Source organism: Lipophrys pholis (assembly GCF_963383615.2).
Source record: "Lipophrys pholis genome assembly, chromosome: 21".
Classification (NCBI taxonomy): Eukaryota; Metazoa; Chordata; class Actinopteri; order Blenniiformes; family Blenniidae; genus Lipophrys; species Lipophrys pholis.
Genome location: NC_137649.1, coordinates 16,547,830 through 16,572,587, shown reverse-complemented (window position 1 = coordinate 16,572,587; position 24,758 = coordinate 16,547,830). Strand labels below are relative to the sequence as shown.

The 24,758-nt window shown below is 42.5% G+C and overlaps 2 protein-coding genes across 2 annotated transcripts; one reads left to right on the top strand and one right to left on the bottom strand.

The window, feature by feature from the left end:
- Window positions 1-1,967: 1,967 nt before the first annotated feature.
- naga (N-acetylgalactosaminidase, alpha) lies at window positions 1,968-7,071 on the bottom strand. Its single transcript, XM_080490606.1, has 9 exons — window positions 6,858-7,071; window positions 6,250-6,406; window positions 5,371-5,511; window positions 4,723-4,934; window positions 4,536-4,630; window positions 4,285-4,446; window positions 3,925-4,122; window positions 3,707-3,847; window positions 1,968-2,984 (listed from the first exon to the last, which is right to left on the bottom strand). The coding sequence occupies exons 2-9, from the start codon at window positions 6,402-6,404 to the stop codon at window positions 2,781-2,783; spliced, it is 1,308 nt and encodes a 435-aa protein (XP_080346732.1). The 5' UTR covers window positions 6,405-6,406; window positions 6,858-7,071; the 3' UTR covers window positions 1,968-2,780.
- Window positions 7,072-12,120: 5,049 nt separating this feature from the next.
- LOC308126240 (adenylate cyclase type 3-like) lies at window positions 12,121-23,073 on the top strand (the record flags this gene model as incomplete). Its single annotated transcript, XM_080490476.1, has 20 exons — window positions 12,121-12,801; window positions 15,170-15,319; window positions 17,259-17,395; window positions 17,489-17,600; window positions 17,725-17,852; window positions 18,036-18,194; window positions 18,289-18,448; window positions 18,569-18,676; window positions 19,003-19,079; window positions 19,192-19,353; window positions 19,499-19,586; window positions 19,748-19,864; window positions 20,574-20,845; window positions 20,927-21,008; window positions 21,133-21,291; window positions 21,586-21,732; window positions 21,825-21,935; window positions 22,018-22,144; window positions 22,228-22,352; window positions 22,451-23,073. The coding sequence occupies 20 exons, from the start codon at window positions 12,121-12,123 to the stop codon at window positions 22,631-22,633; spliced, it is 3,285 nt and encodes a 1,094-aa protein (XP_080346602.1). The 3' UTR covers window positions 22,634-23,073.
- Between the last annotated feature and the right edge of the window lie 1,685 nt (window positions 23,074-24,758).

Here is a 24,758-nt window from a genome sequence, read left to right as displayed (position 1 = left end):
TTAGAAAGTCGTGATCTGCTGCAGTCGAGATCACGTCTCATCCCTGTGAGGCACATGAAGGACAAACTTCTTCAAGGCTGCCTGCCTGCGTTACAGAGTCTCACTCCATCACTTCATTTGAATTTTTTTGTGGGTCAAATAATTCACAGTGTGAAAAAAAAAAAATATGTTGGAACTATCTGAAGAATCAGACTGTGAGAAGACAAGCGGTGGATTCAGGACAAACGACACGACGCAAACGTGTTTTTTTTCTGAAGACACAATGCTTATATTCTGCTCCAAATAATTGCCCCAGTTGTCATTCAAGTAAGTTAAGTGGTATATTTTTAGATGTATAAATACTTTTCCCATGACAACCAAACTAACATTCCCATTTGGAAAGCTTTCAGGACACGACGTGTTGCCAAATCTGCATCTTTGTAATTGATATTGCAAGTTTCTAAGATTACATTTCATAGATGAACATCATCTTATCATTCCCTAATTGGTGTCTTGATGAGGACTTTGCGTTTCCTTGTGCTGTTTATATTGAGTTGACTGATAATTCCCCTCTGGTATATACGAATGCTGTTCTTTTCAGTTCGTTTCTTCCTTCTCAGGACTGAGTCAAACTGTATGAGCAACATGAATATCAGAGCCACCGGATCTCTTCACGGAAGAGGTCAGGCATTCAGGGCTTTCCTGTAATTTGTCACCCGGTTGCATATTTTACAGAGTCTCCATTTTCACAAATTTTCCATCCAAATTACGAGGCTCCATTGAGGACTCCTGTGCTTTTTATGCCCATTTAGAACTGTACGGGCAAACCTGATTGTACTGTCTCGGGGTATCCAGGTGTCGTCAACAAGCCAAAGCAGGCTGGCAGGATCGGTATGGCTGATGCCAGGACGAGGCACACAGTGGTAATGTTTGTGTATACATAAACTATACATGCAAACTGCAGTTCTTTTAGGCAATGCATGAATATGAATGCAAGTCTGATTCAGCAAAAGACACACAGAGGACACGCGGCTCGACCGCTTTCATTTTCTAGAACAGAACCTTTCTTGGTGTGCGGCCTCCTTTGAGACCTTGCATTTATTCTGACCCATATGCTGATTGCGTCCCGTTCGCACCAGTTCAGCCGCGGGCCACCAAATAGCCCTTCATCTGTGTTGGATTTCAGAAGCGCGAGGCAGGGAGTGTGACCAGCAGCGTGACAGAAATGAGTGTGATAGTTGAATAAGGGTGGAGGGGGCTCCACAGAATTGAATCAGAGCTGTTGGGTGTTGCGGAGGCACAAAGACGAGAGTGGCAACTGTGGCTCTCTGCAGCTGTGGCCTACGTGAGCATCGGCAGGAACGCTCTGGCTCCTCGTCTCAACCCCCCTCCCTTTCGCGTTCTCTCTCTCTCTCTCTCTCTCTCTCTCTCTCGCTCATCATCCCCCCTCTTTCCTTTGCACCTTCAAATAAGACTTTTAGAAGCCGGCCCCCCCTTCCTCAAAATCCTGTGCTCAAGTCCCTTTTCACTGTTCTCCCATTCTATTTATCATAACTCACTGACTCCTTCGCTACATCGGGTTCTCAAATGGCAGAGACCCAGACAGTGAGAGATGTGTTCATCCAGCCAAATGGACACGTGAGACGACTTGAATGGGTAACGAAGAAAGGCAAAGATCTCCTTTCCCACGTTCTCCAACACATTCTGATACGTGAACACAGCCAATCCGGCCTTAAATGACCCGGCGTGACCATGTGTGAACTCGTTTCAGCACAAGTCCAGCAGCGTACGTACGTTCATGTGACCACTCCGGCGCTCCCGAGACGACTGGCAAACACCAGGCTGCCAAGCCAAGGTCAGAGGTGATAGCGCACGACAGACAGAATGAGATGAGTGGGAGGAGGAAGAGATGGGAGGAGTGGAAAGGCTGAGACAAAACGAATACAAAGATGATCCGATGTGACGCAGAGGAATCAAGGACAAAGTAGTGTGAGGGAGTTCAAACATTGTAATATACGAGTAACACCGGGAGATGATCCTAGAGCCGAGTAAAATCTAACAGAGAGAGATAAAGGACCAAGTTGAATGTGCTGATTGTCTGTGTCTCTTGAGCAGGTGCATTTTGGGAATGGCGCTAAAAGGCCCACGTTTTATCAATGGTCTACAGAAGAGCAGTGCTGCCCTCTAATGGCTCATTATAGCTATGACTATCTCAGGAAAATAGACCTCACAAGTTTTGTTATTTGAAAAAAACATATCAATCTGTTTGTTATACCATTTGTCTAACAGAAAATAGGTTTTAATAATTTCACTTCAAATAAAAACTCATAACTCACAGAGCCAGTTTTCTTTTAAATCATTCACTTTCATTTCATTTTTTTTTCTTAGTAAAATACATGAGCAGAACAAATTCTAGCTTTTTAGGAGACTATGACAATGATATCAAAATGTAAACAAAATTAAGAAAAACAGCAGGTCAGCCCACACTGTAACCATCATCAGAATTCAACCTTTTGCTAAGAGTGTTGAGGCAAAATAGATTTTTAAAATGTGTGGGTCTCAATTAAAGGATTGAAATCAAAATTCTCTGTGCTTCACAGTGTCTTTGTGCTCAATACACAGTGTGGATATACATTCCAGACCAGTGACAAACTCAACAGTTATCCCTGAGTTCAGAATAATTCTTTGGAACGGTTACTGAAAATAAAACAGAATTCTGAATAAAAATTTTTTTTTTAAATCTAACATAACTCATAAACCATGAAGAGATGATAAAACGATGAAGTGAAGTCAGTGCCCTTTTAGAGGAAGACGCGTGGAATGGCGTTGTCTTTGTCAAGCCTGTAGGCAGATCCCCGCAGGCGGTCGCTGCTGAAATACTGGCGGATGTTCAACTTAGCCGGTGCGGAGACGTACCACATGACCACGCCTGTGGGGTTCACCGACACCACGAAGTCAGTGGAGTCTTTCAGCACCGTGGCCTTGTTAGTAAAGGCGTCAAAGACCTGATGGAGACAGGCGGGAAAACACAAGTGGCACTTTCAGACATAGACGCATAAAAAACAGTAATGGTACATAGTACAAACACTGTCTGTGCTCTTTCTCTGGACCTTCCTGCAAAGTCTCAGCTTACTGTCTCATGTCAACTCGTCTGTTGCTCTTTTTGTCCGTCTTATTCTTTTTCTTTATCCCCACTGTCGCCTTCGCTTGCTGATGTGGGATTGTTGGGCTACGTTGGCTCTACATAAATAAACCTTAATTAAACAAAACTATTTGAATTAATGTGAAATGTATAGAAATACAGAGGCAGTAATGTTTCAACCCAAAATATGCGAATAGATGATAAGACATTTTTATACACTTTTGTTCGATAACAAGAAAACAATTCATTAAGGTTGGGAAAAGTGGTGCGGACGAAAAATGTAAGCTATTAAAAAGTGAAGCTAACTGTCAGTCGCTAGAACCACTGAATTTAAAAAGAGCATTTTAGAGTTTAGAGAGTCGAAGTCTCTGCAAAACGAGCCGAGGTTGATCAGTTGACAAGAGAAACTGCATTTTAACATTGTGGGACAGTTTAAGAAAAACTTTTCTCAGTTTTAAATTGAACTTTGAAAATAGCATCACGTGCAGTGCATAATATCATTAATCGATTGATAAATCCTTCTTTTTTTGCCCTTGTCACACAAATGCAATTTACAAGAAAGTAATTTCCACAATAAGGACGTACCTTGTAGCTCCCTGTGGTGTAGTTGAGTTTGCCGAGGGACGTCTGGTAGCGGTAGGGCATGTCGGTACGACGACTGAAAAACACTAAAGTGCTGGCGTTATCGGACAGCGGACGCCAGAACACCTCGATGCCACTCTTCTCCTGGAAACAGGAAAGGCGAGAAAGTGTGAATTACAGCACGAGCACGAGGACGCGGACGGCGAAAAGCTCTCCGATACCTTCACGATGCGTCGTCCCTGGATGCCCAGCGGGTCCTGGTTGATGCTGATGACCATCTTGTTCTGCAGAATGCTCCGAGCACCACTGTTGATGGTGCGCAGGTCGTTGGACATGAAAAGAGGCGCAGCCATGATCGCCCACAGAGCCATTTGGGAACGAGACTGGTCCATGCTGAGGCCGAAGTCGCCGACAACCAGCTGTGAAGGTCAAAACTATTCAACTCAGGAAACAATAACACCACCTGAAAAAGTGAGCAGATTTCATAGAAGGATCTATTGTTTTGGTCACATCTACACTTTCTAATTGCGTTAATACACACATATGGAGAAAAAAAAAGATTCTGCGCCAGTTTAACACACCATATCCGGGTCGTTCCACCTCCCGGGTCCCGCTGCAGGTATCAGGACATCCTGGTTTTCAAAGAACCAGCCGGCAATGCTCAGCACACTGGACCACGAGTCCTCGATGTCGCCATAGTTTCGCCACAGGTTGCAAATCTGCCCCAGCTGAGTGTAATTCACCTGCAAACACAAATTGGAGAGTATTAGAACACACGTGATGCGTTAAACCGTCGGTTGAATTATACAAATTTGAGGCATGCCAATGATACCTTCGGCGGCAGGCCGCCCTGGTAGGCGGGCCAGCTGCAGGAGTAGGCAATTGGACGGCCTGTTGCATTTAAAGCCTTTGACATGAGAGGATAACCTGTTCAAGACAGTGATAGCGGTCGGAAAAATCAGCAAAATCTGAACACCCACAATAGGAAAAAAAAAAAAAAAGTGTCCTCTTTTTCTCACCCTGCTCTTGCACAGTGGCATTGGAATAACAGCCATCGAACTTGAACATATCCACTTCCCAGTCAGCGAATGTCTGCGCATCGATGTCGATGTTGTCCAGCGTGGTGCCCGGGTAGCCGCCGCAGGTGTGTGTGCCCATGTCGCCGTAGATGCCCAGCTTGAGACCTCGGTTATGCACGTACTGCGCCAGTTTATGGATTCCTCCGGGAAACCTGTAAAGATCACGGATATCAAACCCACCAGCACCTTAAAGTGTCACAGTTGTTTTGCTCAAGACTTTTTGATCACTAGAATTAATGCGGAAAAGAAGTGACCTCAGTTTTGTGTCTGCCGTTGGGCTCATAATAACTGAAGTGTGTCATGTGACTGTGGTTTTCCATGTCTTGTTCTCACTGTTCCCTTCCAGGGAGTTCAAAGATCACTGTCTGCATCATACTTCTGCTGACACAGCGCATCTTCACCTGCAGCGAAAACCACGGGCTGGCTTGCTTTGTCCGTCATGTGACTGCACGACTGTCACACGTTCCGGAGCAGTTTTGCTGGCCTCCACCTTAAGAGGTTATCAGTCAATGTTCACTCGGAGGCGCAACGGGTTTCTGTGTGTTTGTGTACACGTGCGTTATTGTCACCACACAACATGCGCCGCACCTCTTAGGATCAGCTTGCAGGCGTCCCTGGCTGTCTCGCTCCTTGGAGGACCAGCAATCATCTATGTTCACGTAGACGTAGCCAAGCTCCCTCCAGCCGTCCTCAGAGAGTCGGTCCGCCATGTCCATGAACAGATTCTCACTGGAAAAGAAAACCAGTGGTTTATGAAAGACTGAGATAAGAAGGATTTATGTATTTATTTATTTATTTATTTTTAAATGTACTTCAGGAGTGACTACTTTGGCTTTCTCACATCTAAAGACACTTGATAATTGATTACTCTAAAATGGTGTGAGTGTGACACACACACACACACACACACACACACACACACACACACACACACACACACACACACACACACACACACACACACACACACAAACCTCAACTTAGAGGAACTCAACATTTCCACACAGGAACATTTCTGGTATTGTTGGGTTTTTCTCTATAAAAGATGCCGCGTTGTATTTGGTGTTATTTAAATAACATTGAATTGAATTGTATTGAAATTAAACATGGCAAGAGAAGGAATCAAACCGCCATCCCTTGGACTGGAAGACAACTTGAACTACCAATGGAGCCACAACCGTACCAGAACCATTCTCTTGGGTTCTCAGCAAAGCAAATGGGGACTTTTAAACGAAGCGCGCTGGTAAAATCTACATCTGTCATCAAGCATGAATCAATCACATGTTTACCGAGGCGTACAAGGCGCACGTATGTAAATGAAGTGTTACATCTGAATGGGAACACAGTGAAGTGTCACACGGAAATGCTTCCACAACTCTGAAGGACAAACATCAAACTTCCCCCTAAACTGTGTCTGTTGCATATAAATACGTTACATCAATCATCTGTCACATAATGACTGATTACCTGATGCAGTTCTTGGGGTCGTGGTCACAGTCGATATCACAGCGGAATCGTTCCCATGCCAACCATCCCATGGGAGGGGTTCTCATTAGTCCATTATCAAGGGCAAAGGTGGTGCCAGAGAGCACAGAGACAAAGACCAGTACTGACAAATGCATTCCTGCAAAGACAAAAAAAAACAAAAAAAAAAAACACATGAGCAGGGATGATGACAGCAGGATGGGTTCAGAAACCAGCTGGATCAGCCCAGGTACACTCATCAACAAGAAGTAACAAGTGGTGTGGGAATAACAAACCTCTCTGAGCTCACTAATCTCACCTGACTGGGAGTGACTGTGCAGACAGCAACGACATCCTGCAGCCCTAATATGTCAGGTGACTAAAAACTGGTCATACCGGGCATGAAGCATGGATTACAATACCATAATAATTATCATTTTATATCCAGTTATGCATGTTGATATTTAACACCAAAACGGTAACTTTCCGTATTATAGATAAGCTAAAAATCAAAAGGCATCATTCATGTTCAGAAGTGCTTCTCCAGACCATGTTGGGAGGCAGGTGTTTAAATGTGTATAGGTGTTTATAGGATACAGATAGGAACTTACTGAAGTCAAGAGAAGCCTCTCGGTCGTGGGGAAGTGGGAGCGAAAGGATGGTGACGGAGAATCTCTCAGTCTGTGCAAAGTTTCACTCCACCCGGTAGAAACAGTAGAAGTCCCTGCAGTGCGTCCTGCGGTAAAGAAGTAAGAGAAATACAGCGAGCTGCTGCAAAGGAGGAAGAAATAGCAGCAGACACGTGACTGCAGAGATCAGCTGACCGAACCCGGAAGAGCGGGGCCGCGTCCCGTTTCTTTTCTTTTCCACCCCCCCACCACCCTTTATTGCAACAACAATGTGCATGCATGTGTAATAAAACAGACTTAGCCAAAAAAAAATCAATACTGTAAAAATTATAAATATTACTGATTTAGTATATTAGTATATATTAGTCTGATCTAATATAATCTGTTATAGTTTTAATTGCTTGCTGTGTCTTACATCTGGTACATGTTCACATAACTTTTCCTATCCTCAGCACATCTGCCCCACCACAGAAACAGCACTGAACTTGTGATTGTGGGTTTTTTCTCCTTCCCTCCGGTTTACTTTCACTTGTATATTTTATCCTGTTTTATAATTGTGCCTTGCTTTTATTTTAATCTGATTATTATCAGCTTCGCCTTTCCTTTGTCATATTATTCTATCCAAAAATGTTGTGTGTTTACATATTATGATCACCTTGTCTCTGTTATGTTAACATTTTATCTTGATGTTTGATACTCAATCTGGTATTTGACAATGCCCTTAGTGATCATTTTCCTTATATGTCTTGGGTTCGAGTTATTCATTTCCATGTGGAGTTTGTATGCTCTCCTTATGCAATTTTCTTTCCCTGGGTTATTCAAAACGCACAAGTTTAAGACTGTACTTGCAAAACATTGTAACTCTATCTCTAGCTGTAGGTTCTGTCGCTCTGTGTTTGCCTTGTAATGCCCTGCCCTCAATCATTCTTACCTGGGATCAGTTCTATAAGTACTAACATGTTCAAATTATTTGTAGGTAATTTGGGATGCCAAATACCTTTTGGAAAATGTGTAGATTAAAGTTCAAGCTATGGATCTATGTGGTCCCAAAGTGTTTATATTTTCCTCTTGTCCTAATAAATGCATTTAATGTTAAGAAATTAAATGTTAAAAAAGTGATTTAACATGGTAAAGCTTTTTGTATTGTTGTGCAGTCATGGTGCAACATTTGGAATTGGGACATTGAGGTTAATGTGTAATTGTTGAGTACTTTGGACTTGGTGTTTAATAGCTTAACTGTGGTAACTTCTCTCCTTATTTTTGGCAGACATTTCTATAACAATTTTCACATTTTTTGTATGGGCTCAGTGCAGTTGAACCCTTGGAATAAGTTGGAGTAAGCTTACCGTAAATTCCGAGTTGTAGGGAGATATTGATGTAGATTTCAAGCATTAATTTTTAACCACTTTGTTTGTCTATAACTTCATCTCCTGTTATTTCACAAGATGACTCTTGGATCGTTATAGCCCTGTAATCATTCAATGGTATCACATTTATACTGAACGTCAGCTCTGGTAAATAAATCTGGATGGGAAATACTATGTGCATGTCCTGTAAAACAAAAATATGTTTCCAGGCATTGGACTGTAACTGTACACATAAACTCTTAGATATAAAAGTGTCTGGTAACAATGTTGAGTGGCTGGTAGATTTTAGAGTTTTCCAGCCACAGTGGCAGGTGGATGGAAAATCAATTCCCATCCCTGATGTCTAAGCACGTCATGCAAAGCCATAAATTCACTTGTATTGTTTGTGCATATCTTGTAAATCAGTCATGGGCCAGAGTCCAGATGCAGCCCCTGCTCTCACTGATTCCCCAAAATTTGCCTCAATAAATCAATAAAAGTTTGATTTGACAGGCAGAGTTGTGTGAAGGTCGTTTTAACTTAAAGTTTAACCAGATATTAATTAAAATCACTCTGATTGATCAGAGTCTCAGTATTCCACATCACTCTAGATCATTTTGAAGGCTCTTACAACTTGATCCATGTAGCTTGATAAATAGAATTTTATATCTTGGAAAAACATGAAATTATTTAGCATTATTGAGACGTGTGTGTGCGCACGCGCGCCCGCGTTGGTCTGACGTCACCGGCGGACGGGGTCTGGCAGCACACTGAACTCGAAGTCATGGCGGAAACAAGTCTAGGTAAGAAACGTTATTAGGAAGGAAAGGAAACATGCTAAGTATAAGGTTCCTGGTGCAGATTGTCAGAAAAGGACAAAAAAAGAAAAAACCCGTGCAGCTGCGGTTTTGTGTTTCACATAAATGAAGCTGAACCTTGAGAGCTGCAGTCACAGAACAGCTGAGCTGTTCATATTAACCAAAGTACAGGCTGTGACGGGCAGTGATAAATAGCTCTATTTGAACTCCATCGGACTTATACTAGTGTGATGGTCGTTAAATGGTCTGTTGGAACATGTGTTTTTCTTTTCTAGTTGAGACAGACTTCCTGGTTTTAAGTTTCACTATGCGGCCAGCCAAACCACTATCACTTTGTCTTAAAGTGACAGGAGCTTTATGCGTATTCCTCAATCATTTACATATTTTGCAATGATTGACAGATTTGCAGTAAAAAAAGCTTGTTTTTTTTTGTAAATAAGAATGTATACAGTTACAGACTATATTATTTTAGAGCACTCACAAATCTGAGACTGTAATCAACAGGTTTGACTTATAAAAACAGGAAATCTGAGATTTAAGAAAACATATTTAAATATAATAAGGAATACAGGGATTCAAAATACATTCCATTCATATTTTGTGACCGCCCCCCCCCCCCCCCCCCCCTCAGTCATTTCAGTGCCCCCGAAATCTGCTTGGTCCATAATTCAAAGAATACAAGTGAAATCATCCTGCTAATCTTCTGAATTTGTTCAATTGTTTTCCATTTAAATGTTTTAGTAAGTGTACCTATTTTCAACTATATGTGAACAGCGGTAAACTCTTGAATTGACTGTGTCTGTAGGTGGCTCCAGCGTATTGACGACGCTCCTCAGAAGCGCGGCGGCTGGCTTTGTGTTTGGAGAAGCTGCATTATTTGCAGTCGGACCCAGTCTGACAGAAGATGGCGCCCTGCAAACTGCTGCAAACCTGGCAGCTGCTCGGGCTGGTTCCACGGGTGTTGCGGTGGTGACAGCGTGCCTCGTGTTCACATCCATGCTCATATCTCTTGGAAATGGCTTCATCGTCGCAGCACAGGGGATGTCGCTGTTGACCAAGGCTGGGGTGAGGGTACCTTGGTTGACAGAGCTCACAACAGGAGTCTTGGTTGTGTTGGGTGCTGTGGCGACAGGAGTGTTAGCAGGCCTTCTTCCAACGTGGATCTACATTGCAGCTGAAGTCGCTCTGGTCCTTTTTGTCTATTCTCGGTCTAATATAAATGACATGACCACTGCTCTGTTAATCATCTTCACCACTCTATATCTCACTGTAGTGTATGGACGCATGGGTGCCATTTTGGGGGTTCTCAGCATTGGACTGAGCATTTTGGTTCTCTGTGTTCTTCGACAGACCATGACACAGAGTTTGAGCCAAAGACCAAAAACTGAATGCAAATTGCTGGAGAGGATTTTCTTCTACTCTGTTTTTGTGGGAATTCTTGGTTTCTTCGTAGGTTTAGGAGCAGGTGAAACGGGCGAAGGGCCAGAGACAGAGGTGTATTTGATGCTACAGTCCGTCCTCTGGGTGGCTTTTCTTTCCACGGGGCTGCTTGGAGCTGGGCTAGGAACGGTGGGCATGGTGGGGCTGGGGCCAGAGGTGGCTGGAAAGGTAACTCTGGGTGTGGCTATAATACTGCCAGTGGCCTTAAGAGCCATTTTGCTGTGGAGCTCCTCTCTGGGGGTCCGAAGCTGCACAGGAGGAACACTGGGGGCAACTGCAGCTGCTGGGGTGTCTCTTGGAGCTGCAAGTGTGGCAGCAAATCACATGTTTGGCTCGAGAAAGTCAACTTTAGCAGCTTTAGGTTCAGTGGCTCTCGGCGTGCTCGTAGCAATCAAAGGAGTGCCACTTAAACCAACTTTGCTGACAGTGACTGAACTCGTCACAGTCGTGCTTGTTGCAGCAGGGGCATTTGTTTTGGGTGCACCAAACAGTCCATTCAACACTCAAGTGAATCTGCGACAGGGCCTTCTCACGGGGACGGAGCTAATTAAAGGAATCGGCATGGAGACGGTCACCGCAGCAGCGGCACCTATTGGAGCCGGGGCACTCGGGGCTGCAGCTTTGGGCACCGCGGCACTGGGAACACTGGGGACTGTGGGAGTTCTGGTGGCCATAGTGTTGGCTCTTGGAAGTGCTTTAGGTGGTTTGATGGGAAAATCACCAACAGCGAATCAACACAGAGAGTGAATTTACAACCGTCTGTCATACTGATCACATAAGAAGTGCAAGCAAATGACAAAATTGCATGTGCGATTGTTTTATTTCAATATGTCTGGAAAATGTTTTTTTATCTTGTTTATTGAAGAATGTGATTGATTCACTCACTGTACATGTCTTCAGTGGCTTTGAAATAAGAAAATAAATCAAATTGTTTTGAGTCGCTTCAGTGATTTCCCTTTTTGTCAGCTCTTCACACCACATTTCCCAAGACATGACTGCGAGCTGCAGTTCCTTTGGTTTCATCTTAGCAACAGTAACAGAGGGTTTGATGTTTAGAAAGAGGAGGGGGAGTGGGAGGAGAGAGAGAAAAAAAAAAAGCAGACTTAACTTCAGTAGAGCATTCGAGAATCGATCATCTTTAGCACTTCTCTACCTTTGAAGAACAATGATGGACTGTTGTCTACACAAAGTTTTATTACCTACTCGGGAGACATCACTTCAGCATTGGACTGGATCTCCACGTGTTGCTCCAGTCATGGCAGGAAACAGGACTTCAGCAAGAAGGGTGTTTTTCTTCGCAACAAGTGAGAGGCTGGAGGATCTCAGTGTCTTCTCTACTTTTAAGGATTGGTACTCGAGGAAGATAATAAATTAAAAGGTTTTTTAATTATGGATGTTTGATAGCACTGTCTGGACGTTTACACCACTGGAATGGGATTTTTCTTTTTGCATTTTTAATCTGGTTTTGAAGACAATTCTGTACTTGTATATGTTTAACAATGGGATTATCTCCACATAAAGCAGAATGAGGGGACGCAGCACAACTTTTCCATTGATTTTGCACTTGTAGCGTGCTTCAGAAGTTGTGTTCCAGAGGTACAGTATTACATTCTCAGGTCGGATTAACTTTGATAAACACTCATGTCTCTGAATCGGGTTCATACGACAGACACTGGGCAGTCTGCAGAGTACTCTGTGGAGTATTCAGGGCAGATTCCCAGTGATCCTGACTCTGAGGCTGGTCGAAGCCGGGAAGTGACCACACTCCAGTCCAGATGCTGCTACTGCCTGCCGCGCGCTGTGCGCCTAACCTTCACACCCGAGTCACTGGAAGGAATTTATCAGAACTACTTCCGTCGGCAGAGGGAGGACAACCTGCTGGTGTTGGTGATTTTTGCCGCTCTCTTCAACAGCTTCGTCATCATCATGTGCGCAGTGTTGTACACCGATGACAAGCTGGCCATGGTGGTGGTTGCTGCGGTGGGTCTGGCTGCAGACATCGTGCTGTATGTGCTGTGCAGGCTGCAGAAACTCCCCAAATCTCCTGTCTCACGTGGAGCGGTGCCGTATATACTGTGGCTGATGGTCACCGTCCATGTTTTATGTTACATGGGGTTGAACTACGAGCGGTTCTCACAGGCCAGTGACTCTGTGGGCTGGCAGGCCTTCTTCAGTTTCTCCAGTTTTCTGACTCTGCCGCTGAACCTGGTGCCCCTGGTGCTGCTCACAGCGCTCTCCTGTGGGATACACACCCTGGTCCTGGGGGTGACCGTGGCTCAAAGGTTTGAAGACAACGTGCAGGGGCCCATGTTGGTCAGACAGGTGAGCAGAGCTCTTAGAAACACACAAGCAGATACAACCGGTAGTGTATGTATGTTAGAGACATTGTGAGATAGGATGTCATCATGTTTCTTGCCAAAAGTGGGAAAATACTGAAGATATGTCCTCAAATGGAACTACCGTGGCATTACACAAAATGCAGAATCAATAAAGTACGACTACTTGTCATTGTGAATGTTCGATTTAATTTTCCTGTGGCAAATTCATGTTCAAATTACAATCCAACTACGTCAAGTCAAAGTAACTTTAGTTTGGAGGGTGCTCACATGCCAATATTATCTGTAGTGGACCGGACCAGACCAAATTAAGTACAGTTTCAAAATTATGCTTTTTTTTTTTCTTTCTTTCTTTTTTACAATGTAACAAATTATTTTATTTGGCTTTCCAAATCTGCAGAAATATCTGAAATCCTGTCTGCCTTTCACTCTTTGGGGAATATGATCTTTTCAGCCTCCAGCATTTCTGTCTTCCCCACTTCACCTCAGCAGTACTTTGACGTCAGCTGGCTTTCACTGCAGCTTCACTGTTTTCTCAGTTCGGCTCTTTGTGCTACATGTTCGCCAGTATTCTCTCTATAACAGTGAAACTCTCACTGATAGATTACAACCAGCTGTTGTTTTCATTGAAAAAATAAAGTTGATATTTCCTTTGTATTTGGGATTTGGCCGATTGACCGTATGTTTGACCCCCCCTGTTTGGTTATGCTTTATCCAAGATATCAAAAAAAAAAAAAGTATTTAGTGTGTTTTTTCTGTAATGTCCCATCTTTCTCCAGGTTTCTTATTATGCTCTGTATTACCATGCAAGTTCTGAAAATACCTTCAGGCTCAGAGGGCTTGTACACATACAGTAAAGCTCACAGTGTGAAATATGTCATGTCAGCAAAAACCGATGCCCTTTTCTCCAGGGCTGACCACCAATTGCTTGCTGACTGTCATGCTAGCATTCCTCACCCTCCTCAATTTGACCCAGACAATGTTAACTCTGTGAGTGCGATCAACCACTGTATGACTTGAACTGAGTCGTCAGAAATGTCAGCTTTTTAAAGTACTGGATTTCAATGTGCCAAGAGCCCGTTTCTGCTGCGGGGGCAAACATCCCCATGTGGCCTCTCGCTCTCACACCATGTGGACAGGGACACGTGGCCTGCCATTTGGCACAAGGGTACAAGATTTGTTTATGTTGTCTTAGTCTTCATTCTAGACCCTGATGACGATGATGGATGGGTGGATTTAAATGCTCCCACCTACAAACATGACATGCTTATTTTAAAAAGATGATATGAGGAAGGCTCATAGCCGATCAAACTGCTACATACAAAAACTATTTGAGACTGAAATAAATTCAATATTGACGTTGACAACAAATAACTGCAACGTCTGAAGTGACAGTTTGGATGCGTCAATTAACTGACATCAGATAAGACATGAAACAGTAATGTCAGGGCTCAGTGGGAGATCCCTGAAGCTTGACGCTGAGACGGACCTGTTTTGACAGCTTAGTGCAGAGGCGAGATAAGTTTGGCACACAAAGAGGCAAACAAGACAGACGGGGGGGGGGAATCCAGTACGGGGAATAAAGAACACTCCAGGGTCAAAACCAGACAGGCAATAGACATGAATTGCTAAAAGGCTGCGATGCATGCGAGACATGATCAAGACAGGAGATAAAGAAAAACCACCTAAGTACTAAATGTGGCAACTGTGCACACACACGGAGCAGAGAGACAACGTGCCGCAGCCAATGACAATGACACGAAACCTCAAACACAGCAAAACATCAAACTTAAACCACATGACAGAAAACGTGACATGAACAGACCCGAGGCTGAAATCTATTCAAACTTGCACAAGAATGAGGTTGAACATGACGGGGATATTAAAATGCAGCACATGACCAGATTTGAAGAGACTTAGCTGTCAACACCTCGTGACTAAACTCACAACATTAATCACAACAATAACAAAAACATGAAAGCATGAAAATGTATTTCAATTTTTAAAGATGAATTTGTGCATGCATCTTTGCCTTTTGTCACATAACATGAAACACAATATAGTTTTCCTTTTGCGTGTTGTCGTATAATTACGGTGCAGTTGCATTGTGCTCACTGTAGTAGTTGTCTTCATTTTGGACACTGAATACACCACACATTTATGACAGTGACTAATGTGCCATAAAATGTGTTTAGAATCACAGCTTATTCATTAAAAAAAAACAACCTACATTTTATTGCGGAGTTGAGGGTTTAAGATTGTTTCTACCCTGAGAGCAACTCAATCCACTGCTTGAGCGTTAAAGGCACAGTGACCCCATAAAATAACCAAACAATGTTTCTTCTTTTCCTCAGCTCTTTGCCAATGTGATGCTGTACGTGTGTGCAGCCATAGTGGGGGTGATGGCGTACTACATGGCAGACAGAAAATACAGGACGGCATTCCTGGAAGCTCGTCAGTCGCTCGAGGTCAAACTGACACTGGAGGAGCAGAGCACCCAGCAGGTACACACACACACACACACACACCGACACACACACACGCACACACAAATTATACATGCGCTTAATGTTTTTTAATGAGACTATCCAACCATCCATCTTCTATCCAAACCAGCCAAAAGGGGCTGCAACCTGTCCTCGCTGGCACTGGGCACAGAGCAGGTCACACCCTGGAAAGGTCGCCAGTCTTTCTGCATTGACCAATCCAATTTCTAGGATGTGGAGGTGCAGCCACATTACAGTACTCCAAGGAGCTGATGGGGGGTCAGGGGTCCCACACATACGTTCAGACCTGCAAACCCAAGTTCCATCAGTATAGAGCAGGGCTCTGCAACCCTTATGACCAAAATGAGCCATTTTTGTCACTTTCCTCCAAATCAAATTTAGCTGGAGCCATCAAACATGTTTAACCTTTAAAATGAGGCGAACACAACGCTTAAAGCTTCAGATATACTGTAGTTTTGATACACGTACAAAAATTGTATCCTATGTTGTATTCAAGAAGTTTCAGTAATATTTTGGATGGTGAACATATCATTATTTAATTACATTTTAAACTATTTTTCTGTCTGATTTTAGAGGTTTCACTTTTCTTTTTCAACATTTTTTGAAGACAATTTTGACATAGAATGTTTTTTTGTTTTGTTTTGTTTTTGTTTTTTTTTTTAAAGATTTTTGTCTTTTACAAATCCTTTTGATTATTATTATTTTTTTTTTTATCTGTTTTTGCAGTATTTGTCCCCATTTCTTGTGGCATCAGATATTTTCCCCCATTTTTGTCATTTTAATTGTGCCTTACATAAAAGCCCTTTATAAGTTGACTTCATGTGCTTCAAGAAAACAAAAACAAGATAAAATGTAGGTGTTTTTTGGGGTAAATCTATGTATAATTTTGTGAAAAGCATCACAGGGCCACTACAGAAGAGGCAAGGAGCCACATGTGGCTCCAGAGCCACAGGTGGCAGACCCCTGGTAAAGATCAACACAACAATAAAATGGACTCAGATAAGTAGATTGGCGAGCGAGAACACCCTGAGCTCTCTCATTACAGTGTTTTGCTCAGCTCCAGGCTAATGGCTATTAGGGAGAAATCTTTCACATGTACAGCAGCCATCAGATTAATTAGATCACCTCAGCTCTCTGACAACAAGCAGATACACTATAAATGTACCTCATGCAGGATTGCTCTTTTTATTGCATTAGTTTTTTTTGTGTGTGTCAGGTTAATGTTTATCTGCCGATGAGATAATTGTGTTGTTTGTGTGCGAGCGAAGAATTAAAGGTGTGGCAAAGTAAAGAAACCATGAGCCTTGGTACCAATGGACAATGGATCCAACTATTTCGGGGCCATGAGAAGTTCAGTTAATAATATTTTCTGCACACTTTGAAAGCTGATTCTAACCCAAAAGCTTAACTTTTTCCACTCACCATGCAAACAAAAAGAGAACAGGTATTTCCTACGGTACAGTTACAACAGAGGGCACGATTGAGATAGCCAGCGGGGGGGGCACTCCAGATCATGTGACAATGTCTCTTAAGATGACATTGGATATATTTGATTTGCACACACACACACGCACGCACACCATTTCCTATGCTACTTTATTCAACTCAGAGTTGCGGGGGGTTGAGGCTGGTCCCAACTGACTGGGTGGAGGCAGGTTACACCCTGGACAAGTCGCCAGTCCATTGTAGAGCAAACACAGAGAGTCAGACAACCACACACACTCACATTTACACCTAAAGGGAGTATCCAGTAAACCTACAAACGCACAGGAGTCTCAGTATCCACACAGAAAGGCCAACAAGCCAAACCTAGAATTGAACCAGGAAATTGTTTGCCATGAGGAGAGAGTGCTAACCATTACTCCACTGAGACGCAACCATGCGTGTATCATATCTCTCATCTCTCAAACGGATGCTTCGCTTTCTCCATGCGTAGGAGGAACTGTTACTGTCCATCCTGCCCAAACATATTGCAGATGAGATGCTGCAGGGCATGAAGAACCAGGCCGATCAGACAGAAGTCCAGCAGCAGCAGTTCAACACTATGTACATGTACCGCCATGAAAACGTCAGGTCAGGGGTCACAAAACACACCATTTAGAGACGTGTTAGTCTAATATTTTAACAGAACTGTCAAGTATTTATCTGTAACGTTCTGTGTTGCAGCATCCTCTTTGCTGACATTGTGGGCTTCACTCAGTTGTCCTCAGCCTGCAGTGCCCAGGAGCTGGTAAAGCTGCTGAATGAACTGTTTGCCCGCTTCGATAAACTGGCAGCGGTGAGTGTTCTCCTCTCACATTTGATTGCATTTCATAAAGGTGGAGCTCCAGATCATGGGATTTGCTTTTCCACAGCTGGTTTTAACACTTATTAAAAATGGAACTTCTGGTGTCATTTTACAGCAATATCACCAACTGAGGATTAAGATTCTTGGAGATTGTTACTATTGCATCTGCGGGCTTCCTGACTTCCGAGAGGACCATGCTGCTTGTTCCATAATGATGGGCCTCGCAATGGTAGACGCCATTTCGTGAGTCGGGACTTCACTTTTTAAATACGAACTAATAAGAACTAATGCCCAATCCCAGACCTTCAAAGCCACTGTCTTCACATTCATCAGTCATATTCAGGACAGTGGCACTGTAGGAATTAGTTGGACACTTTTTTTACAGAGGGACACTGCTGACACCTCTTGTCCCGTTTCTTTGTTCAGGTATGTGCGGGAGAAGACTAAAACGGAGGTGGACATGCGTGTCGGCGTTCACACGGGCACTGTGCTGGGAGGAGTACTCGGGCAGAAGCGCTGGCAGTTTGATGTTTGGTCCACTGATGTGACTGTGGCCAATAAGATGGAATCTGGAGGGATTCCTGGGTAGGAGAAGGGTGCTGTTACTTCCTGTCTCTCACTGAGAGCCATCAGTTTTTTTCAGATGTATTTCATTTCAATGGGTTTCTGTGTGACACAGGAGAGTGCATATTTCCCAGACGACTATGGACAGCCTGCATGGGGAATTTGATCTGGAAGAAGGGAACGGTGGAGATCGATGTGAATACCTATTGGAGAAAGGCATCGACACATATTTAGTTTTAGTTCCTAAACAGGCAGCAAATGGGCTTAATGGAAAGGTCAGTGAGTTGTTTTTGCACTTCTGATGATAGACTTAATTTCCTATTTCAACAATGATATAATTCAAGGTGTCATTTTCTTAAAGTCCAGTGGATTTGTTTATACCCCCTCTTCCTCAGACGCCGGGCACATTGACCAACAGAAACTCAAACCAGCTGATCAACACAACTGCAACCAGTGGGAACACCACCTCACACCAATCTACACCCACTGAGTCTAAGCAGGAGGTAAATCATGATAAATCTGATATTTTCTGTCAAAGCCCCAATTTTCTGTTTACTTGATTTTGAAGTGTTACAACACACACACACACACACACACACACACACACACACACACACACACACACACACACACACACACACACACACACACACACACACACACACACACACACACACACACACACACACACACACACACACACACACACACACACACACACACACACGTGTGCAAATTCAATTGCATTTAATGGATACAAAGCTGTTGGAAAAACACTTGGTAATATTGTCCTCATCTGGTCTCTTGTTTTGTCACTCTGTGACCTCAGAGGAATAAGACGGTACAGGAACAAGTGATCAACAGACGACTTCAGCAGGAGCTGCTTGAGAGAGAGTCTCAGCAAATGTAAGACGAATTGAAAAAAATCTGGGTTACATATACAAATTATCATACATACATCCACAGGTCTTTGGTTAGTAGAATTTAATTCCTGCATCTTTTTTTTTTTTTCTAACAGAATGAAAGACCATCAGATCAACCCCGTTTCATTGCGCTTTATTGATGGAAAGCTGGAGGAACATTACTCTTCGGAGAAGGAGAAGAGAAGTGGAGCAGCCTTCAGCTGTTGCAACATAGTGCTGTTCTTCATCACGGCAATGGAGGTGTTCATAGACCCATTGTGAGTTTATTCGTATCGTAACCCTGAGCAAAGCTCCATGATCCAGCAGATAGTAACTTCTGTCATATAAGATAAGGCCGCTTAGTCATCTATGAAATGGTTCATGTGCCATCCAGAGGTTTAATGAAGTGTCTTCTTGTTCCAGGCTGGTTGTGAACTATGTGACTCTTGCCATCGGGGAGGTGTTGTTGCTTATCCTTACAGTCTGTTCCCTGGCCGCCATCTTCCCCAGGGTGAGAAAATAAAAGAAATTTGAGTGTTGCAGACAAAACCAAAGTCATTGATGGTTTTTAACATAACTTCTCAAACGATGGTGGCTGGATTTGCCATATTCATCCTGCAAAACTGATGGTAAGTCAAACTTATTTTCTGAATAATTGTTTTTTTGTCACAGATGTTCTCCATGAAGTTGGTGTCCTTTTCCATGTGGATCGATCGCACTCGATGGGCAAGAAACACATGGGCCATGGCAGCCATATTTGTTCTTACAATGGCTGTGATTGCTGACATGGTAAGATTCTCTCTTGTTCTGTACAAAACTGGAAATGTCTTTTCACGTAACAGATTGAAAGTTTAGTGGCTCTACTTGCCCAAGCTTCTTTGTCACGGACCTAAAAATAAACTTTCATGTCAAAGTAGGAAGATACATTTGGTCAAAATTCCCTCAGGTTCATTTGGGATTAATAAACGTCACCTTATCGCATAACTCTAATGTATGTATGTGTCTTTCTATCAGTGTGCCACCACTTTCTCGCCATCACACTATCACTTGCTTTTATGTGTCTGCGAACATGTTCCCAAAGGGGTCCATTAGTTGTCTGTGTAGTTGCCTGCTGGCTCATTTGTTACGGCCCCCCAGGAGCAGCGTGCTACACACACTGCTGCCTTTGAGGTCTGACAGCCACAGAGGACACTGAAGTGAACATTCATTTTGCCGTCTTAGCTGCCATGTAGAGGTGACAGTCACACATTGGAGAAAAGGAGCTTCACAACAACAGGGTGTGCATTAATATTCCAGAGCCTGCTCAGTTGGAAATAACTTAACAACATGACCGTGTGTGGGTAGAAATCATGCTTGCTGTCAGGCTAAATGGGTTTACCACATTTACATCTATTGTTTCCTTGTTGCTTCTAAATACTGATATAGATTAGTTTTATTTTTCTGCCATTATATTGTTTGTTTTGTTTAACTAGCATGTATCCATTTTTTGATTTTGCAGTTAAGTTGTGTCCCACCGTCTCTTCGGCTCTACAACAGCACATCCGGCCCCATGCTGGAGTCGTTCGGTGACCGAGGCTGTGCCGAGAATCCAAAGCACTACAGCTTCATGGCTGTCATGGCGCTGATTGCGACCGCCATGCTGGTGCAGGTCAGCCACCTGATTAAACTTGGCCTCATGGTGCTTGTTGTCACAGCAACTGGAGCTGTTAACATCTACAGCTGGCGGGACATATATGATCTGTACGACTTCATACAGTTTGCTTCTTACAGGTAAGGAGTGGCTACAACTGATGACTGATAAATGTGCTGGTCAGACATAATCCATCCCTAACTTTCTTTTTTTGTTGATAGAACATCCATTGTGCCATCCAAGTACCTCATGACCATGATGATTATTGTCATGATGATCAGCTTTTACCTTTTTGCTCGCCATGTAAGTCCCACACATGAACTGTCACCCATAATCTAATCCACAGGTTTTGAGGGAAGAATACTGTTAGCCTTCTTATAATACGCCTCTCCCAAAAATATATAATATGGGTTTTGTATGTGTGTAGTTGGAACATCAGTCCAGACAGCTGTTTCTGTGGAAGATTGGCATTCATGACCAGAAGGAAAGGGTGTTTGAAATGAGACGCTGGAATGAAGCACTGGTCACCAACATGCTCCCGGATCATGTGGCCAAGCACTTTCTGGGCTCAAAGAAGAGAGACGAGGTACATATGAGTGTGTACCAAGTACGAGTATGAGCATTAATAAATGCTATATTATATTTATAGGTTATGATATAAAAAGTGTGATGAAGAGCAATGGTTTCTCATAATCAACATAATATGTTCTGATAAATGCATCATTAAAGCCTTGAAAGCAGCATATGCGGAACAATAAGGCTGATTAGTTAGTGCCATCTTGTGGTTCTTTGCACAATTACATCAAATTATCTCTTTTTGTGATTATGAACTTTATTGAAGTTAATTTCCTGAAGTCATTCTTATCTTTGTCATTTGCAGGAGTTGTACAGCCAGTCTTATGAAGAAATAGGTGTGATGTTTGCCTCCATCCCCAACTTTTCTGACTTCTACACTGAGGAGAGCATCAACAATGGAGGCATTGAGTGTCTCCGCATTCTCAATGAGATCATTTCAGACTTTGACAGCGTAGGTTCTGCAACAATTTCTGTACTCGGTTGTACATTTTGAGAACTAACTGTAAGAAAATGAGATTAATCAATGCCCATTTTGTCATTCAGTTATTAGACAGGGACGAGTTTCGGTGCATTACTAAGATCAAAACAATAGGAAGCACTTACATGGCCGCCTCAGGACTCACTCCAGAGAGCAACAGTAATGGATACAGCAAGGTGTGATCATTTTACAGCATTTGTTTAGATGGTTCCAACAGGGATGATTATAGGTGTAATATCATACATTGTTTTGCCACAGAAAGAGACTCTGTCACAGATTGAGCGCTGGCAGCATCTTGCTGACCTGGCAGACTTTGCCTTGGCTATGAAGGTGACCCTCGGCAACCTCAACAAACAGTCATTCAACAACTTCATGCTTCGAATCGGTCAGTTCATGTGTCTGTGTGAGTAGTTACAGGTATGTCTGCTAGTATGCCTGTGTGTTCATGTTTCTTTGTGACCTTTTCAGGTCTGAATAAAGGAGGTGTTCTCGCTGGAGTGATTGGAGCTCGTAAACCTCACTATGATATCTGGGGCAACACAGTCAATGTGGCCAGCAGAATGGAGTCAACTGGAGTGATGGGAAACATCCAGGTAGCACACGCTCTCTTGTACCCACAGGATTTCTGTACCATTTAGACATAGAAATGTTTTCAGCCTTGTGTAAATACGATGTCCTGTTTTTGCTTCAGGTGGTGGAGGATTGCTACAATATTTTGAAAGATTATAGTTTCCGCTTTATCCGAAGAGGGCCCATATTTGTCAAAGGGAAAGGAGAGCTGCTTACCTTTTTCATGAAAGGCAAAGACAAACCCAGTAACAATGGTGGTCCGATGACTACTGCTCTCCCACATCAAGTTGGAGACCATTCCTGACTGTTTTCATATCCTGAGCTATCACAGATGAGCCAAAGTAGAAAATCACTGTTGCTCTGTTTCTCTCATATACAGTCTATTATTCAAGATCTTTTGTATAAACTCTGTAGCTTATGTAAAGCATATGGAAGTAGAACAACCCAGCAGTCGCACTGTACAATGAGCACAATTGGTACAGCAGTGAAATAACATGTAATAAGAGAAAGTAAATTTGTAAAGGAAAATCAGGATTTCTCACAGATAACCTGCATTAAAGAAATGACCATGTTGCACTTGATTCAGTGATTTCCTTCATCATGTAAAAATCGAAATAGTTTTTTTTTAGATATAAGAACAAACAAATACTTTATTTTCTGTGAAAGTATGCAAAATAATAAAGATGACATTGTCAAACTTGTGAAACTCCAAAATTGTGATTTGCAGTTGGCTTCAGAATCATTAAACAAATGAAAGAGATTCCTTTCAGGGGCCTTATTGTTCCTGGTTTAGCTTTTGTGTGGAGTTTGTATGTTCATTCTTCACTTGTGAGAAGTTGCACCATAATCCAGCCTCATTCCACAATGAAATATGTGTATGCTCCATTGATTTAAAGTTAGAAATTGTCTTTGGAATGTTGTGTGCCCTGACCTTTGCCCAGTCTGCCTGCTTGTTAGGCCTCAGGTCTTTTTTGTGACACTTGGATGAAGTGGGGATGGAAGATGAATGAATGGATGTTTTGCTGAAAATGAAGATTTCACCAACAGTGGGGACCTGTGGTATCACAATCAGAAAGACTGAAAGGATATACAATCCAAATGATGATCACACACAGACAGACCATGCTTTTTTAGTGTAATAAGCTGAGAACAAGGGAGCCAAACACAAACTTGCTTTGCCACAAGAAAAACAGAAGCAATGTGATGGAAATGTCACAGTTGGTTGTTGTTTTTATCCCTGAACAGAAATTTAAGTGGAATAAAAAGTGAGCCTTTCGCAGGATGATGATTGTAAATTCAAAATCCCCCCCAGACTGGCTCAACTAGGAAAAATAAACCCCTATAGAATAGCCTCACAAGAAACAAAAATTGAATGCAAAGTGTCTTTTGGAAATTTCAAATAGATCGTACATAGAAGAAAACGACCAGTCATCTTGCAAATAAAGACATTTTTCTTGGACAAATAGCTAATTACCATGCTGAAGACAGGAGGACCAATATGGACAATACAATCCTGTGAGGCCAAAACTGTATTTACGTTTTTTGCAGTAGAATGTGGATGAATAAACAATGGCGATGTGACTGTACTTTAACATTGTCTTCTGAACAACACATGACTGCAATTACTACAATGGATATTAACACACTGGAAAAAATACCCCTCTCAAAATAAGAAGAAATGTGGACATTGCAATCATGTACTATATGGATAAGGACACATTGCACATAACTGCAATGTGTCCTTCTCCATATGGGCGCTACCTTTGTTCATTTTCATAAATCTGAAATACAATCTTCTTTGTACATATATACATTCCCCAAAAAACATGCACTAGGGGTACCTAAGCAAGACCCCCGGCCCCCCTAGGTCCCCCTGAGCGCTGCTCTGTACGGCTGCTACCGAGGGGTAAATCTGTATGAACAAAATCTAGTCATTTCACTACATGTTAGTGACTCTGGTTGTTAACATTGTATGTGACAAATAAATAATAATAAATAAACAAATAAACAAATAAATAAATAAATAAATAAATACACGCAGACAAAAAAATAACCTTCTCAGTCAACTTTGCTGGTCGCCCAACTTTCGTTGGTGAAAATAATGATTTGTTTCTAGAATTACAGAGTCACAATTTGATGAAAAGTTGATGTTTGGATTAAGTATGACAAAGTCGTAAATGAAAGTCTTTTGGGTTTCCTCATTGGTTCGGATGATGAGAAGAAAAAGTTGTGAAATGTGTCTGTTGATCTTTTTTTATCATTAATTATATTATATATGAAATATGCATGTCTGTAGAGTATTTACAGATTAAATTGGTAACAGTTTAAACTTTCTAAATAGTGGGGCAAGATGAATCTTGACTTGTGGAATTTGAGATCATTCTTAAAAATATATTTCATATAAGGATTATGTCAAGAAGGATGCGAGG